At 36.6% G+C, this 18646-nt stretch overlaps 1 protein-coding gene across 1 annotated transcript in view; it reads right to left on the bottom strand.

Moving 5' to 3' along the window:
* The window catches only part of LOC132352102 (uncharacterized), a 536476-nt gene that overhangs the window by 334667 nt on the left and 183163 nt on the right, over positions 1 to 18646 (bottom strand). Inside the window, exon 7 of the mRNA XM_059902414.1 lies at positions 11896 to 11969. Coding sequence (XP_059758397.1) covers positions 11896 to 11969 — 74 coding nt within the window. The remainder of the gene's footprint in view (positions 1 to 11895; positions 11970 to 18646) is intronic.

The raw sequence follows: 18646 nt of genomic DNA on the forward strand, positions 1-18646 counted from the left end.
AAGAGTTCATCTGATTGAGTCAGGCCCATCTAAGATAATCTCTTTCTTAATTAACTCAAAGTCAACTGTTTAGGGATCTTAATTACATCTGCAACTCCCTTTACCTTTGCCACACAGTGTAGCACAAGAATGATATCCCATCTTATTCATAGGTCCTGCCAACAATCAAGGAAAGAGGATAGTACAGCAGAAGGTGGAATCTTTGAGGTCATCTCAGAATTCTTTCTACCACACATGGCATTCATGACAAGGTAACCTTCAGAAAGACATAGTTTATTTTTGCTATACCTATAAACGTACTTTAAGGTGCAAGCACAAAATGTTCCTTGTAATTGCAAAAATGCACTGTGCTCTCCTTTTCATTCTTCCTTTCAATATGCTGTTTTTTCTTTCTAAAACAACCTTTTTCTCAAGACCCTACTCCCTACTTAGCTGACTATTACATATGTCTCAAGATCTAAGTCACTCAGCTTAGAAAACATGAATAAAATCTACTATGGGTCAATCTCTGGAGACACAAACTCCCTCACAGAGTCACATGCTAGCAGGAGCTACAGAGAGAAATGGAGAGAGGCTTATAAGACTTCTGGTCTAAAGGTAGCAGAATAAAGACATTTCTAAACATTATATCCTTCCACCCATCAATGCAAAATAAAGAGAACAAGAAAGAAAAACACAAGCTATCTCTTTGATGAACTATTGATGGATGAGGTGATGGCGATATGGCAAACAACTTGGAAGATCAGAAAAAGGTCAAATGTAAGGGCCTAGATGGGGACACAGATGAGAAGTCAACTGCTTGCCCACATAATCCTGGAGAAATTCTGAGATGTAAGGCACCAGATATACATAACAGAAAAAAACAACTTTGAAAATCTGCAAAAATAGAAATTATATACCAAAATCCTCCAACCTCACCCCAAGGAGTTGAGTCCAACTGGAAGGATATGGGGGTTATAATATGTGGAATAATTGAACCAGATAGACCCTAAACTTGGGAACACAAGACAGAGAGGAGAGTAAAGGTGAGGACCCAGATTTTAAAAAGGAAAATAATGAAAGACTACATATTGAACAGTGAGACAACCAGCTCCCACCTAGGTATCAAACTTATCATCACTCAACCCCCATAGCTCACTGGCAAAAGATTGGAGGAAGTGTCTTTAGAAAAGCTGAACCATTCCTTAGGGATGGCCTAGAGATACTGATGTTTGCTGGAGGAGACGGGGCAGTTCCACAGAGAAATAGTCAAATTCACCACTGATACCCCTACCATTCAATCAGCCTCATTGTCACTCACATTTTAATGCCTCACTCTTGTAAGAATAGACAACTATTCTTATACCACAATACAGTGGTATTTCCAACACTTCGAACTATTCATAGTATATAGAGAACATATAATAGCTATTTGGTGAACAAATGAATGGATTTCATAACACTGTAAAATTATATCATAAAATAAAATTTACTTTAAAAAAAGAATGAATAGCCACGGGTTACCAAACTGTTGAGAAAAGCCTTTGACATGAGAAAGGCTGAAAATGAAATGTCAAAAGGAAGTTGAAGAAAACAAAGACGATGCTAGGGCAAAACATCTAAAAATGAGATAAGAAAAAGTGGATCCAAAAGTAAGAATATGATATCAAAAAATTAATAATCAGAGAATAAGAATTAGCCTGGAAAACTAAAAAACAAATGATCAAAACTTAAATTCAGAAAAAAAGATAGAAGACAATGACAAGTAAACATTCCAGAGAGTAGAATAAAATGATGAAAATATCAAAAATAGGAAAGAAAGGACAATTCAAGGATCAATCCAGAAAATCCAATATCCAACTAACAAGACCCCAAAAATGAAACATCAAATAAATTATGCAAGAACATTTCCCAAAATATAGAGTCCACCAAATTTTTAGGAAAAAAGGAATCCATACTAAAGTATATCATCTTGAAACTTCAGAACATCAGAAATTTAGAAAAAAATTATAAACATAAAGGTCACATACAAAGGTATCAGAATGGCATAAAACTTCTCAAAGAAATATTGGCTAGAAGACATTTTTCTTTAAACTTTAATATTCTAAAGCCAATGTGATTTTGAGAATTCTAAAATCAAAGTATCGTTCAATGGAGAAATCTGAATAAAGACCTTTTTAGATATGCTCCAAAAAATTGCCTCCCACAGAACTTTTCTCAGGAAGTTATTCAAAAAGTTGTTTAATAATACAAGGCAGATAAAAAGAAATGAAATTGAGTTATTTGTAGTGAGGTGGATGGACCTAGAGTCTGTCATACAGAGTGAAGTAAGTCAGAAAGAGAAAAACAAATATCGTATGCTAACACATATATATGGAATCTAAAAAAAAAAGTTTCTGATGAACCTAGGGGCAGGACAGGAATAAAGACACAGACGTAGAGAATGGACTTAAGGACACGGGGGGGTGGGTGGGGGGAAGGGTAAGCTGGGACAAAGTGAGAGAGTGGCATGGACATATATACACTACCAAACGTAAAATAGATAGCTAGTGGGAAGCAGCCGCATAGCACAGGGAGATCAGCTCGGTGCTTTGTGACCACCTAGAGGGGTGGGATAGGGAGGGTGGGAGGGAGACGCAAGAGGGAGGGGATATGGGGATATACGTACACATATAGCTGATTCACTTTGTTATACAGCAGAAACTAACACAACATTGTAAAGCAATTATACTCCAATAAAGATGTTAAAAATAATAATAATAGTAATACAAGGCAGTAAAATCAAGAAAGAGACCTACATGGGATGCCTGATTTCCAACATGGAATCCCACCAAGTTTCCTCAAAACAAAATGCTTATTTTTTCTGCCGAAGTAGTATGACAGCAAGGCATATGCCTACTGGACCTGCTTTATACCTCCTTACTCAAAAGCAGTTGCCTAACAGAACAATGGAATGGCCAATAAACTCAACCAAGACGTGGGCTCAGGTGCAGCAGCATCCAGGATGCAGGATGTACACTAAACCAAAGGCAGATATAGCCTACTGTTTCTTAGTCATTAGAATACGTGAGTCTGGAAGCCCAAGAGTGGAGGTAGGATTGGCCTCTCTCCCTATCAGCCCCAGTCACCCACCTGCAGAATTTTTGCTTCCCAGCCCCACAAACTTGGACTCCACTGGGTTAGAGGTCCTAACTCTTGTATCAAAGATGTAGGATTGGAAAACCTTACGGCTGAGACTATCACCTGGTCACTTAGGAGTAGGTATAAGGTAGCTTGTTCCTCTAACCTCCTCTGTTAAGTCTTACGGAGATTACAGCCAGATGCTACCTTGAAGTCCTGTGACAGATTGAACTTAATGAATGTACAAGGGGTGGCCTGTATTGTACGCCTCTTGTGTGCCCAGCCTTTGATTCCAGCCAATGCTGAAGTAACTAGTTTTGAACAATGTAACATGTACATACATGTACCTTGACCACACCTTACCTCAGCTGCACCACATATTTCAATTTTCTTCCCAGAGCTTGTCTGATACTCTGGTGTGAGGAATCTACCCAGCACTCACATACATATATTGAGGAAATGTGAGGAGATTAACAAGCCATGAGACAAATCCTGACCATTGAAGATCACTGAGGAATCAGTGGATACATTTTTCCTTCTCTATCCCTTTTGCAGACAATTCTGGGGCATCATGTACATGGCTCCTCAATAGCTTTGTGCAGGACTGAGTGCCATTCTCCACCATTGTGCAGCAGTCACAGGTAACAAACGGCCCAGCCTAGAGCGGAAGGACTGAGGACTGCAAGATGGATAATCGAGAGGAAAGCGGGGGACTTAGATGACAGACAGGAAAGAAAGAAGGAAGGAAGGAAAGAAAGAATGAAGGGAGGGAGGAAGAAAGGAGAGAGGGAAGGAAGGGACAGATGGACGGAAGGAGGGAGGGAGGAAGGGAGGGAGGGAAGAAAACAGAGGCAATCCCAGAAAAACAAACTTGTTCAGGAATGTAAATTTATTTATATACACTACATAATTTAGTAGTGTTTGATTTTTATTTACTCAATCATAATAATGAAAACTAAATATGAATTTAAGAAAAATTATAAAATAAGTATCATGATAGAATGGAGAGGGGCAGTGGGGTGTAAGAGCTAAAATCTTTATCCAACATTATTAGAAGTCTATAGGTGACATCTAAATTAATAAATCAAGTATGAAGAAAATGGCTCTTTAGAGATATGGAGGGGTACAGGTTTTTTAAGACTTTCAGCTTGTTAATTTTTTAAGTTGTGGTAAAACACATATAACATAAAACCTACTATCTTAACCATTTCTAAGTATACAGCTCAGTAGTGTTAAGTATATTCACATTGTTGGGTCACCAATCCGCAGAACTTCATCTTGCATAACTAAAACGAAAACTCGATACCTATTAAACATCAACTCCTCATTTCCCCTTCCTCCCAGCCCCTGGCAACCATCATTCTACTTTGTATTTCTATGAATTTGACTATTCCAGGTACCTCGTGTAAGTGGAATCATACAGTATTTGTCTTTTTGCGACTAGCTTATTTCACTTAGCATAATATCCTCAGGTTCATTCACACTGTAGCATATTTCAGAATTTCCTTGTTTTCTAAGGCTGAATACTATTCCATTGTATGTTTATATAGCAACATTTCAATGTGCATATTCTGAGACACATCAAGTCAATTTCTAAAAATTATCTTAAGACAGTCAAGTTAAACAAAATGAACATGAGATATTCATTATAGCATTGTTTAAAATATAGAAAAATTAGAGTCAGTAGAGTACATTAATAGAGCACTAGTTATATAAATTACAGTATAGTTTATAGTTCATTCAATGAAATATGCAGCTATCACAAATATTTATATGCTCCTATATTTTTTGACATTTATGATATACTAAGATATTCCTGGTATATTATGGTTTATTCTCAACATATTAACAGAAATAGTTTCAAATTGTATGCAGAGTTTAAATTTGGCAAATATAATACAGCATGATAGACAAGATGTTAACCATGGTAAGAATAATAGTTGATATTATTAAATTATTTTTTGATAAATCTGTATTATTTTTATTATAATAAAGAATTACTTTTATTTTGAAGGGGTCATTTTTTTCCTACCTCTGCTGTTTACCCAAGTGAAATAAATAAACATTTTATCTTTATGGTAAATTGTCTTTTCCATTCCTGCTCTTATCCTTTCTCTGGCTGCCTGTTGCATTCATTGTTCAGTAATACTATGACTCAATTTTGTCACAATTAGTCTTCATCACAAAGTCAGGACTATCCTGAGTTGAGGCCATAGTGACCCTAAAATAAAAATCCCTATATATAGAATCCTTTTCCTTAATCCTTTTCCTTCCTTAGTTTGTGGAAGAAAAAGAAGGTAGAGGGAAAGAAGAGAAAATTAAAATGAAAAAATACGAAGCCATTTGTATAAAAACTGATGATATGCCCTCTTATTTCATTAATCAAAATGGCCAGTAGTGTGAGAGAACAAGGTCAGTGCATGCATGTGTCCCCATGTATTATGTATTTGTATCTTAAAGAAAAGCACGTTTAGAAAATAAGACAATTTTCCAGAAATGGGACCACCCTAACAGTCACCAGTTTGGGGCCCACTTGTAGAAAGTCCTTGCTTTAGGAACATAGACAAGATTAATACATAACAACTAGCTTAAGTGGTCCATTGAGATAGACAAAAGAAAGGTGAATATTTGTCCATACACTAAACGGAGAGAGAACAAATAGTGAAAGGGGAGCGTGTGAGCTAATTCTAAATGCTTTCATTTGTGTGTTCTAGAAATCCATTTTCAGCTTTCTTCTTTTCTCCATCCACACATTCTCCCTTGAGTATTTTGCATATCCTTATTGCTTCAATTCTTAAGTAAAAAACAGGCTTATACACAATTACCAATAACAAAATGAACCCGCTTCAATACATGTAGTAAGAATAAAGGAGTTCAAAGGAGAAAGAGGCTATGTCCAATGGTGGAATCCAAGAAGGGGCACTGTTGCTGAGTACTTAGAAATAGGAAGGATTTCCTAGACTTGGTCAGAAAGAAGGAGTGTATTATATTAAATGCAGAAAGGGCAGAGCATATGGAAAGATAAGGAGAAGAAAACATTGAAAAAGTTAAAAGAGACTCAACAAATTAGTTTAAAGTAAAAAAATATGTGTTATGAAACAGCAGGGGATGACATCAGAAAAATAAATTAGGGCTGGATTTATGTGAGTCTTGAATGCCAAATTAAGAATATGAGACAATAAAAACACAAACCATTATAATCATAATATCATATTGATATTTTTCCGCCTGTTCTCTTGCATTTCTGCTTGATTTAATCATACAATTGTTTCTGATACTGTTCTTGCATAAGAAGGTGGTTATTATATTTTTTTAAAGTGAACAAATTAAAACCCATCATTAATTCAACAAGAAAAGTGCTGTCAGTTTTAATCTCCTTAATTGCACAGGGGAAAGGCATTACTAGAAGATTTGGCAACATTTGGAAAAACAACAATTCAGAGTTAGAGAAATAAGTGCAAACGATACACAATTCTCAGGGAAGTTTCCCAAATCTTTCCAATAAGAATGGACATGGCCCATTCTTCATCCAGGCATGTTGACTATTAACGTCACAATCCATTTGCAATGGGGCTAAACTTTCAGGGCTAGAACAGATTGCTAGTGAAGGCTTAATGACCAGAGGTCTCAGAAAATTTGGCAACAAAATGCTGAGTACTCTTACTGAGTCTGGAAAAGAAAAGCTTTAATTAGTGGTCATCAAAGCACAAAGCAAAGGGTCAGCACACCTACTCAGCACATGTCTCTTTGAAGTAAAACTGTTACTGGGCTGCTGATTCCCCACACATCCCTGCAAACAGGTGGCCATGCTTCCCATGCTGATCTGCACTGCTTTTTCTCCTCTGGGTGTGGGTGAATAGTCTGCCACGTGGAAGGAGACCTGCCAAGATGCTAAACTTGAACATGGACACACTCCTCAAAACTGACATGACTTAAAAGTGCCCACTACAACAGTACGTTTATTCTAAACTAACTTGACTCTGTGTTGAAATTGCCTTACGTTCTACTTTAAAATTGTTACCATTCTTTCGAGGTTCAAAGAATTTTATTTCACTTAACCTGTCTTCTGGCCCAATAAGATTTGTCTGTTCTCCCTCAGATAAATTATTCCTTGCCAGGGAGGCAACTCTGTAGGATTACTGAAATGGGTGTAGGAGCAAAAGTTTTCATATTTTTAGGAGGAATGGATCGGCTACACACTAGGCTAGTAGGGTTGGGTTGGGTAATTCTCCTAGTTCCGAATCTTCTTCTCCATTAGCTTGAAATTCCCTCCTTAGAAATTAATTTACTTGAGTCTTAAAGTTTTCCATTCTTTAGGATACCCCTACTGAAATGCAAATACCCCCGAAAGCACTCAGCTGGCCCCTCCAGGGGAATGGAATACAGGCTGCATAACTGGTTTGGAGCAGGGACATAACAGCAGAAAAGAAAGAGATAAGAAAAGGAATAGTAGAACGACAAAGGCACAATTTTCCTCCTCATCATTTTGTGTGAGAATGGGAGGAACATACCATTGTTTCTAATTTCATCTTCTCTCCCTCAATAATTCAGACTCCTAATCATTCCTTGTTTTCTAATAACCCAGCCTCACCTGAAGAGAACCCTATTCAAAGCAACAAGAACACCATAACTGTGGGAAGAAAATCATGACATATTTGAAGCACATTTAGGTTAGAGTCAAATCATTGGAAATTTGCATGTAACTTTCTTGGAGTTAAGTTGGGGCTGGGAGTACTGAGAGGCAAGAGATGCCATGTGTGATCACTATGTGCATTAGTTTTTCTGGAAACATAGGTTTTCATTTTTCTGGAATAAATGCCTAGGAGTTCAATTGCTGAGTCCTATGGTAAGTATAGGTTTAGATTTTATGAAATGGCCTTACTATTTTCCAGAATGCTTGTAGCATTTTACAATCTCACTAGCAACATATAAGAAATCCAGTTTCTCTGCATCCTAGGCAAAATTTGGTATCGTCACTATTTTTTTTTTCCTCTGTTCTAACAGGTACGTAATGATATCTCATCATCATGGTGTTAACTCCCATTTCCCTAATGGCTAATGATGATGAATGTCTTTTCAACTGCTTATTCACCATCTCTATATCCACTCTGGTGAAATATCTCTTCATATCTTTTGTTCATTTTCTACTGAGATTGTGTTGGGGATGTTTTAATGTTGAGTTTAAAGTTCTTTATATATCCTAACGATAAATCCTTTGTTGGCCATGTGGTTTGCAAATATTTTCTAGATCTATAGTTTATCTTTTTATCCTCTTAACAAGGTCTTTCTCAGAGCAAAAAATGTTTCAATTTTGATGAAGCCAGTTTATTGATTATTTTCCTTTTATGGATCATGCTTTACATGCTTCTGTCTAAAAACTCTTCACCAAATCTTAGATCCCAACGATTTTTCCTGTTATCTTCTAAAAGTTTTATAATTTAAATTTTATATTTAAATTTTATATTTAAATTTCATCCATTTTAAGTAAACTTTTGTATCAGGTGTGAGGTATAGGTTGAGGTTCATTTTTTTCCCTATGGACATCCATTTACTCCAGTGAAACCATCTGGGCCTTGAAATTTCTATCCTAGGAGGTTTTTAATTATGAATTCAATTTCCTTAATAGTTATAGTGCTATTTAAATCATCTATTTCATATTGAATTATTTGTGACAGTTTTTCATCTTGTTAGGTTATCCCTTTCTTGGTCTTTTGGCTAAAGAGAACAGGTTTCTATTAGAGTTGGGTTGTGTGTGTGTGTGTCTGTGTCCATTGGCATTTCTAGGTTGCTGGCTTCTCCGGTATCCAGAATCTGAATGTACGAAGCAAAAAGAAAACCCAGGAAACGCACCACCATGTTGTTCCTTGGATTCTGAGGTACCAAGCTAGTCAGACTTCTCTTCAACTTTCAGCCTTCTTGTGTACAGTTTATATATAATGCGCAGGAAAAGTATGTGTATTCCATCCTCACAAAATTAGAAGTCTAACTGTTATCTTTAAATGTATGAATAAATATTTTAAGTTTCTCTGTTTTAATTTCTAATATGGTAAATATCAATAGGTATAACCCACATAAATAATAGTTTTTTGAGGTTGTCAAAAAAATTTTGAAGTGTAAAGAGATCCTGATGCCAAAAAACTAAGGAAACACTATTATAAATCATTTTTTAAAGATTACTGCTGAAAAATGTCCAGTGTTTTAACCACAAATAACACATTGCAGTGCATTAAGGGAGTGGTCTCCATGGAGATGTGGAAGAAGAAGCCAAATCTAGGATTTATTTTCCCAGTACTCTGAGAACAATCTGTGATACATAGGGTGACCACATGTCCAGCTATGTCCAGAAAAGTTTAGGTTTCCACCTGTTTTCCAGGCATAATTATTAATGATAATCCCTTTCATTCTCAGAAGTATCCTGCTTTGTGTGATAAATTATATTGTCACCCAGTTTATACAGAACCATCAAGACTGTGCCACCATCCCTTTTTACTCTTTACTCTCTGTCTCAGAAAAACCCCTTAAACCTCATACTTTCAAATATCTTAGGATACAAAATATAAATACAGTATTTAATTTTACACCACATGTTGATGCCAGGCAAGCTGAGTCTGGAAATGTCCATTTGTCTCACGGTGGCGCCAAAACAGGACCAGTAATCACCCTCCCTGAGTCTCTCTCTAAGCCTTGACTGTGTGATGAGTATGCCTTCTACAAGGTTTCCACCTTGCCTTAAGATTCGAGCTAAGCATGTCCCCTTAGGCTTATCATCTAGGATCAGCCAGGAGAAACTCTTGAAGACCTTCTCAGATCCCTGGCAATGCTTTAGCCATATTTTCTCACTCCTACTGCTAGCTCATCTTCTCCACGATGGGAATCAAGAAAGAAAAAAGAAAAAATGGTACAGATGAACTAGTCTGCAAGGGAGAAATAGAGATACAGATGTAGACAACAAATGTATTGACACCAAGGGGTGAAAGGGGGGAGGGACGAATTGGGAGATTGGGATTGATATATATACACTAATTATGTATAAATTAGATAACTAATGAGAAGTTGCTGTATAGCACAGGGAACTCCACTTTGCTGTACAGTAGAAACTAACACAACATTGTAAAACAACTATACCCCAATAAAAAATAAAATAAAATAAATAAGTAAAATAAAAATAAATAAAAACTTAGTTTTTAACACTAAAAAACAAAACAAAAAACTCAGCTATGATGGAAATACTAGAAAATGTTCCAACATTTGGATGGCTAATACTAGTAAAAAGGCAATTCATTCTTTATCCATTGATTTATAAAAACATTTACTGGGAACCTACCATACACTCTTCTTTTGAATTATATAATCACAGAGACTGGCATACAAAACAAACTGAAAAATACTCATTTCCTTCAAAATATTCTTTTCAAATACAATTTTTAGAAGAAGAAACCAAACATAATTTTCCGTCTTAACATATCCTGGAAATATCTTCTATACACTAATTTTACCATGAACAAACTATATTTTAAAAGCACAAAACAAACAAAAATCTCATACATAACATTAAGAATTTTTGTGGGAATCATTTTGAAAAGTTACGTGAGAGAAAAATATTTTCCCATGGAAAATACGAATTTGAAAATTATCTCATTACTGCATAGATTCTTATCAAAAACCCAGAGCTTGAGTTATCAAATCAATTCCTAGAATTCTCAGACATAAGATTTTCTTCTCAGTCAGCAAATTTCAACTCTAAAGAGAAAATGAAAGTCTGACTTTCAGAATTTAAGGAAAGAACAATGTCACCAAGTTTATGTGGAAGAGAAATCTCCCATTTCAGAGATCTAAACTTGGGGCAAGCCCTGAAGAACAAGTTAATTTAAAATGGCTCTAAGTCTCCACCCCATAACATATGCAGAACATGCCACTGCCAGGCAGTGCTCTGCTACACAACAGGCCTGACAGACACAGAGGAGGAGGAAAATATACTCTTACCAATAGAATATTAGCCATAAGAGAAGAGCAGGGTCTGAGTGGCAAAACTGATCATACTACCAACAAATACCACCAATATTAGAAATGTATTTGCCAGTTTAGGCAAAATAGTACCATAGGGAAATTTTTTTCCCTGATATGTGGTTGACTTGTTTCCTCTTTATGAACCACCTTTTTCTTCCTCTGGACTCCGATAATTTAGTTTATCCCCAGGGAACTTGCTTACAGGTTTCAATCAATTCCTAGAAATTACTGAGAGTAATATGTGGCAAATAAGCCAAAACTCATTCCTCTAGAGCCCAAGTTTGACATCTTTTTCATAGAGCTCAGACTTCACCCCAGAATCCTTCACAACACAGTACACAAGATACTCTCTATCAGTTGTCCTGGGTTGACACAAGAACCCTATTTTCCATCTTTTCCCTAAGGCATGAGTTTAACCACATAAAATATTTAAACTTCTAGCCTATCCCTTCTTAACATAATCGTTAAATATTCTTCATTAAAGTCTATCAGTTTCTTCTGACACACTTCAAAGCTTACCACCTCCACAGAGCCTTCCCAGTATCCAATCAGAGAAATCCAGTTTCCTGGATTTATTAAACCAAAGCCCAACTTTGCAAAAATTTGCCTTTCAATGTCATATTCAAACATGTACATACTAATCAGCCAAATAAAGAGAGCAGCATGTGACCTGGTGGATAAGTACACATAAATGTACAAAAAAATATGAGTATATAACACACGCTTTTAAAAAGAAATGAAGCATTCCATACAAGTACAGTGAAACACTTGAATCATTTAACTCCTTACCTGTACAGTTCCAGAGCAGAAGAAATGGTAGACTACCGAAGTAACATACACAAAAATAGTAAAGATGACAAAACCTAAAGAAAATGAAGCAAAGATAGGACTTTTAATATGAATCAAAGCATAAAATACAAAAATATTAAGAAAATATACAGAGCCTATAATAAAGATATCTCTAAAATTTTATTGAGGTCATAAAAGAACAAAAGAATTAGAAACATTTCTTATTATTTCAAGACATGCCATGTTTCTTGATAAGAAAACTGCTATGGCTTCCCTGGTGGCGCAGTGTTTGAGAGTCTGCCCGCCAATGCAGGGGACACGGGTTCGAGCCCTGGTCTGGGAAGATCCCACATGCCGCGGAGCAGCTAGGCCCATGAGCCACAACTACTGAGCCTGCGCGTCTGGAGCCTGTGCTCCGCAACAAGAGAGGCCGCGATAGTGAGAGGCCTGCGCACCGCGATGAAGAGTGGCCCCCACTCGCCACAACTAGAGAAAGCCCTCGCACAGAAACGAAGACCCAACACAGCCAAAAATAAAAATAAATAAATAAATAAATAAATAAATAAATAATTTTTTAAAATAGTAAAAAAAAAAAAAAAAAACTACATTAAAAAAAAAAAAGAAAACTGCTATGAAGAAGTCACCTCGTCTAAAACTAGTTTGTGGTCTAAACCTAATTCTGGGCAAACAACCAATGAAAAATTTTAGAGGGGACATGTTGCTTGTTGAAATAATTTTAAAATTAAGCTAGAATAATAACTTGATGTGATTAAGAAAAATTTGAAAAAGAAGACTAATTAATATAATGTTTAATATTACAGATAGTTTACTTCTCTCTATTACTGAAAACACTGAAGTAACAATAGTAATAGTGTATAATAATAGTAACAATAGTTATTGAGGAACTATTATTTGACAGGTTTTGGAATAAACATTTTATTTAACTTCCACACAATCCTCTGTTGAAGACAATATTATGGCCGTTTTACCAATGGATAGGTTAAGTGATTGACCAAAGCTTACATGTAGAGGTAGAGCAACCTGTTAGGTAGGTGCACAGGCTCTGGAGTCAAGGAGATCTGTATTCCAATCGTAATGTATCCCTTGCCAGCTTTGGGACTTTGAGCTTGTGACTTAACTTTCTGAAGCATCAATTCCTAATCTGAAATTTGACGATAATAATAGCCATATGACTAATATATACTACCAAGTGTAAAATAGATAGTGGGAAGCAGCCGCATAGCACAGGGAAATCAGCTTGGTGCTTTGTGACCGCCTAGGGGTGGGATAGGGAGGGTGGGAGGGAGACGCAAGAGGGAGGAGATATGGGGATATATGTTATGTATAGCTGATTCATTTTGTTATAAAGCAGAAACTAACACACCATTGTAAAACAATTATACTCCAATAAAGATGTTTTAAAAAATAATAATAATAAAAAATAGAAACATTTAAAAAAAGGGCAATACATGAATGAAACAATATACATATGCTTAACAGAGTCCCTGTCACATAGTTGATGCTCATTAAATAAATTCAAGGTTAAAAATGCTGGGAAAAAAAAAAACATGGTGGGACAGGTATTGAAAAGCAATAATAACAGCTAACATACAATGAGCATTTATGACATCCTGGGTACTGTATGTATGAAGTCATGTTAATTATCCTAACAATATTGGAGGCATTCACTATTATTACCTCCATTTTAGAGATTATGAAACAGAGGCACAGAGAGATTAAATAATTTGCCAGGAGAATACAGCTGAACTGAGGCTCAAGTGATGCTCTTAGCCACTGTGATCTACAGCACTTCCTCACACACAATCACAGTGTTATGAGACATGGAGATGATGCAGTAGAAAAGCCTAAATACAGGCTGTGATTAAGATACTATCAAATAGCCTAGGATTGAGTAGATGAGGATTTAAACAAGAACAGAAACAAAGGAGTTAAAAGGGAGGGAATTAATAAGGCCCCTTTATTTAGGAAAAAAATAACAAGATTTCAAAAGCAACCAGATGTAGATGAAAGAAAAGTTCAATTTCCAACTTCGAGAAATGGGAAAAAAATGATGTTCTTGGTCAAGATATGGAAAGCAGCAAGAAAAAACAGCCTTAAAAGAAACTTTACGCAAATTGGTCAAACTGGATACTCTACAAAAAGTCAAGAGCAATATTTTATTTAACATTTACTATGGGTCATGGACAATTTAACAGCAATAAAATCCTCTCAATTAACACTTGATAAATAAAGGGAACGTTCACACAAAGACGACACAGTAAATACAAACAATGAAATAATGTATCATGGGGATTTCCTGGTTTAGCTTATCGAAGCCAAAGTCTTATTTTGCCATAACTTGATGCAGACAAGTTTTGCAAGTCTTTGGGAAACTTAGGGGAAGCCCAAATATAATTGCTTAAAATTTTGAAGCTCCAATTCTTAACAAATAACATTCAGAGTTTTATCAAATTTAGGCTATTTAAGAGACTTTAAAGTTCTCAAAAATCTGGGGTTCTTTTATTGATTAACACACCCTATAAAATGTCTGGGAAAGTTATGGGATAACAACATTCCCAGGTACATTATATTAACTATAAAATCTCCTATATAGACATCATTATCAAAGTCATTCTTAAAAGCCCAAATCACCTTTTTCTCAATCCTTCTCACCTCTTCTCCTACTCCTATGTGAATTCATGGGTACACACTGACTTAGTCTTCAAAAGACAGGGAAAGAAGTTATCTAAAATATATCGTTGCCAGGTACTGATTTATTCTGTGAAAGAAAAGGATTTCCCCTTCCTCTTCACAGAATCTCCCCTCAAAATTAGAACAGTCATTGGCCTGAAAGTCCCAACTCTTAACTTCTCCAAGAAGAAGAGGGCATGATTTATAAAGGCATTCCAGGGCTCCAGGCAGAAGAGCAACTGCCAGCTGTTGCTTAAAAGTAATCACATCACAACAGAACACAAAGTAAACTCTCATAAGCTTTAGTCCCATCACTACCACCATCATCAACAAGTCAGTGTTTCACAGAGCCCTCAGACTATCTTGAGAAGTCTTTAATTCTTCTTTCCTGCAAAATTGTCTTTAAAAGACAATGGAGACAAAACTAGAAAAATTTCATGATACGGGAACAAATGACCTATTGTACTCAACTTCTGAGCCCTGGTTTATCTGACCAAGTCACTTAAATTCTTTGAGCTTCAATTATCTTATCTATAAAATAGAGGGCTAGGTGAAAAGGCTCTAAAATCTAAGCACAGTGGTAATGTTGGGATTAGACTGCTATTCCATCTCAACATCTCAATATGGACTAAAACATTTTAGGTGGGAGAAGGCGAACCCAGGAAGAAAGCCCTCACTGGACTTGCTAAAGTTGATGTTGGACCTCATGACCTTCTCTCTTGGAATGACCCTACCTTCAGTCAAAATTATAATAAAACACTACAGCTCACCACTACTGTTGTCACTGCTGCTATTTTTCTGGTATGCTTTAGCATTCTGAGCTCTTCTCTTTAATTCCTTTCCCCTCCCCTCCCCTCCTCTCCCCCTCTTCTCTCTCTCTTTCTTTCTTTGGTTTCTTCTTTCTTTAAATATTTCTTGAGCATCCATATGTGCAATCACAAATGTTAGCCACTAGGGACAGAGTGGTACATAAAATGGACACAGAACTGGCTCACATGGAACCAAGTATCTAAGACTAGCTGTTTCCTCCAACCATAGCATAAGGTCATCACACCATAACGAAGCCAATGTTTAAGGATGCAAATTTAAGAGAAATTCTCACCAAAAGTCAGAGTCTCACATGCATAGATGCTGGAAGGGATTTTAGACTTTTGTTATTCTAATCTCATATAAAAACACTGGAGTGGACTTCCCTGGCAGTCCAGCGGTAAGACTGCGCACTTCCACTGCAAGGGGTGTAGGTTCGATCCCTGGTTGGAAAACTAAGATCCCACATGCTGCGCAGCCAAAAAATTAAAAACAAAAGCAAACAAACAAAAAATTGGAGTATCTGATACATGTTACTCAGCCTCTCTTTGAGTACTTCCAGTGTTATGGCACTCACTTCCCCACAGAAAAATCCATCCCACATCTTCAGCACCATATAATATATGACACATGACATTCCCTTTTCTCCAAGGAATACAGGAAAATCTCTTTTAAAATGGCTAGTATGCCTCTGGCAGAATATTTTGTAACACCTCCCCAAGTGATTATTTTCAGAGGTCATTTAACAATCTTGATTATTAAGAACATGTAGTTTGAGATGATTAACATCTTGTACTGACACAAGAAATATTTCAAGTCTAACAAATATCTTAAGAAAGGACTTCCTTTGTGGTTCTGCAGCAGTTCAGGTTTGAAGTTGGTTGTTTGATGAGAGATAAGGCAGACAGATTTTAATGTTTTGTTTTAGTTGTTTTGATTGAAAAAGAATACATTTAAAATATGTAAATATGATGGGTCTCTAGCAAAAAAAAAAAAAGGAAAATGAATATACTTATCTACTTTTGCTCTCTTCCATAACCCCAAGAAAGTGCCAGTAAAGGATTTTTTTAATGCATAAATACACAAGGACGAGGAGAAATAACAGAGGAGAAAATGATAATAAAATATTAGAAGATGGAAAGTAGATGTATTAGCAGTAAATGCCTTAGTGAACTCAAGAAAACTAAACGTTAGTAGACAACTGGGGAAAGTTCCACTTGACTCGCCCAGAATTCCCTAAAGGCTAGGAACTACTAACAGTTCCCAAAGGGAGAAAAAAGGGGGTGGCATAATAAAGACGGTTGATAGAAAGTCAATTTGAGGAACAGATATCCAGATCTTGTCCCTAATTTCACAAATCTGGGGACTAGCCAAACTTTGGAGGTTTATTTTCAAGAAGGGATAAAGAGTCTTTATGTGAAGAACATCAGGTACATTTTTGAACATAGGTATCTTCCTAAAAAGAGGAGGATGAAGTAAAGTATATGTTAACCCAATCAAAAAGGTCTTAGGGAGATCCAGAGATCTACCCAATAAACAAATAGGCTTTTCTAATCTTGCAGTCAGCCCTGTGAGCCTGAGAATGGGTCAGAGACACATCTGGGAGTGATCAACTTAGGGATAAAGAATCAGTTAAGATGACCACTACAGGTAAAAGATCCAACACAGGGAGGAAATGAAGGAAACCACTGAGGGACAATGAAAAATGAAGAGAGCTGTGAATCAGGCTGAGGGACAGACAACCAGTCCAGAATAGGACAGAAAGAATGCTCTGGAAGAAATTCCATTAACAGTGCAAACTGGTAGAACACCAGTGTTTAATTTGGGGTTGCACTGTGTTGGGTAGATAAAAAACTGTCAAATGCATAAACAAACAAAAAACCTTCAGAAAAAACATAAAGCTGCTCAGAGGGGGGAAAAAAGTTACCATAGACTATAATGCAGAAAATTATGCCTTGATCCCTCACTTTAGATGGTTCCTAAAATTATGTACGTATTATGGAACACACAGAGGATATCAAATCCAAGTTCAGTCTGAGTATTAATTTCACATCATAAAATGCAAATATTAACTACTGAATTGACTAAAATAAAACAAATATATTAAGAGGTAGGTAGGGGCTTCCCTGGTGGCGCAGTGGTTGAGAATCTGCCTGCCAATGCAGGGAACACGGGTTCGAGCCCTGGTCTGGGAGGATCCCACATGCCACGGAGCAACTAGGCCCGTAAGCCACAATTACTGAGCCTGCGCGTCTGGAGAGGCCACGATAATGAGAGGCCCTGCGCACCGCGATGAAGAGTGGCCCCCACTTGCCACAACTAGAGAAAGCCCTCGCACAGAAACGAAGACCCAACACAGCCATAAATAAATAAAATAGTGTTTAAAATAAAATAAAAATAAAAATAAAAAGCCAGCTTGTAAAAAAAAAAAAAAAAAAAGAGGTAGGTAGATAGGAAGGCAGAGAAAGTACATGTATAAAGAACGCAGGGGGAGGAAATAAAGCTAAATCCTTATCTTCCATGGTGGGAAAATCAGCCACTAATTCTTAAAACTAAAACTTCAAGAAGTAATATAAGCAAATTATATAGAGATACAAAGGAAAATACTAAAGAATCAGTTAAAATACTTGAAAGATGTTGTGTCTGGAGAGGACAAAATTGGGAGAGAGGCAGAAAGGAAACACTGATTTTCATACCAATGAGAACCCTTTCTCAGGACCAATCTGATTTTTTAAACTATAAGTATAATTGAGATATTAAAACAGGAAAAATGAATGGGTTCCCTACAAAGCTCCAGGGCATCTGTTAACAGTCTAAAGAACCAAAAAGGAAAGTGTTTCCCCCCAGACGGAAACTCAGAATCAGTGCAACAAAGCCTTGCATTCTAGCCCAGCTGGCAGAGCCCATACTTACCCAGCTGGAAACAGACAACCCAACATCTGGGTCCCAAACACTGAATCCATGTTTCACCTTCTTCCTACCTGCTATGTCAGATATCTAGGGGCTGTATATGCACTGTGCTGAGGGTTGAACTTGATTGCCTGTTCTTATTTCTAACACATGTAGGCAGAAATTAGAATTTAATGCAAAGAAGAAATGTGTCTCAATGTTTTGCTTTGGAAATCCCTAAAATACTACAGAGTCTATGGCTATGTCAGATTCAAGTTAAATGGCTGACAGAAGGAGTTAAGGCTACTGATGTCCAACCAAATAATCTAAGTAATCTAAGACCACCTGTCAATCTTACTATGTC

This window comes from Balaenoptera ricei, chromosome 17 (genome assembly GCF_028023285.1).
Source record: "Balaenoptera ricei isolate mBalRic1 chromosome 17, mBalRic1.hap2, whole genome shotgun sequence".
NCBI lineage: Eukaryota > Metazoa > Chordata > Mammalia > Artiodactyla > Balaenopteridae > Balaenoptera > Balaenoptera ricei.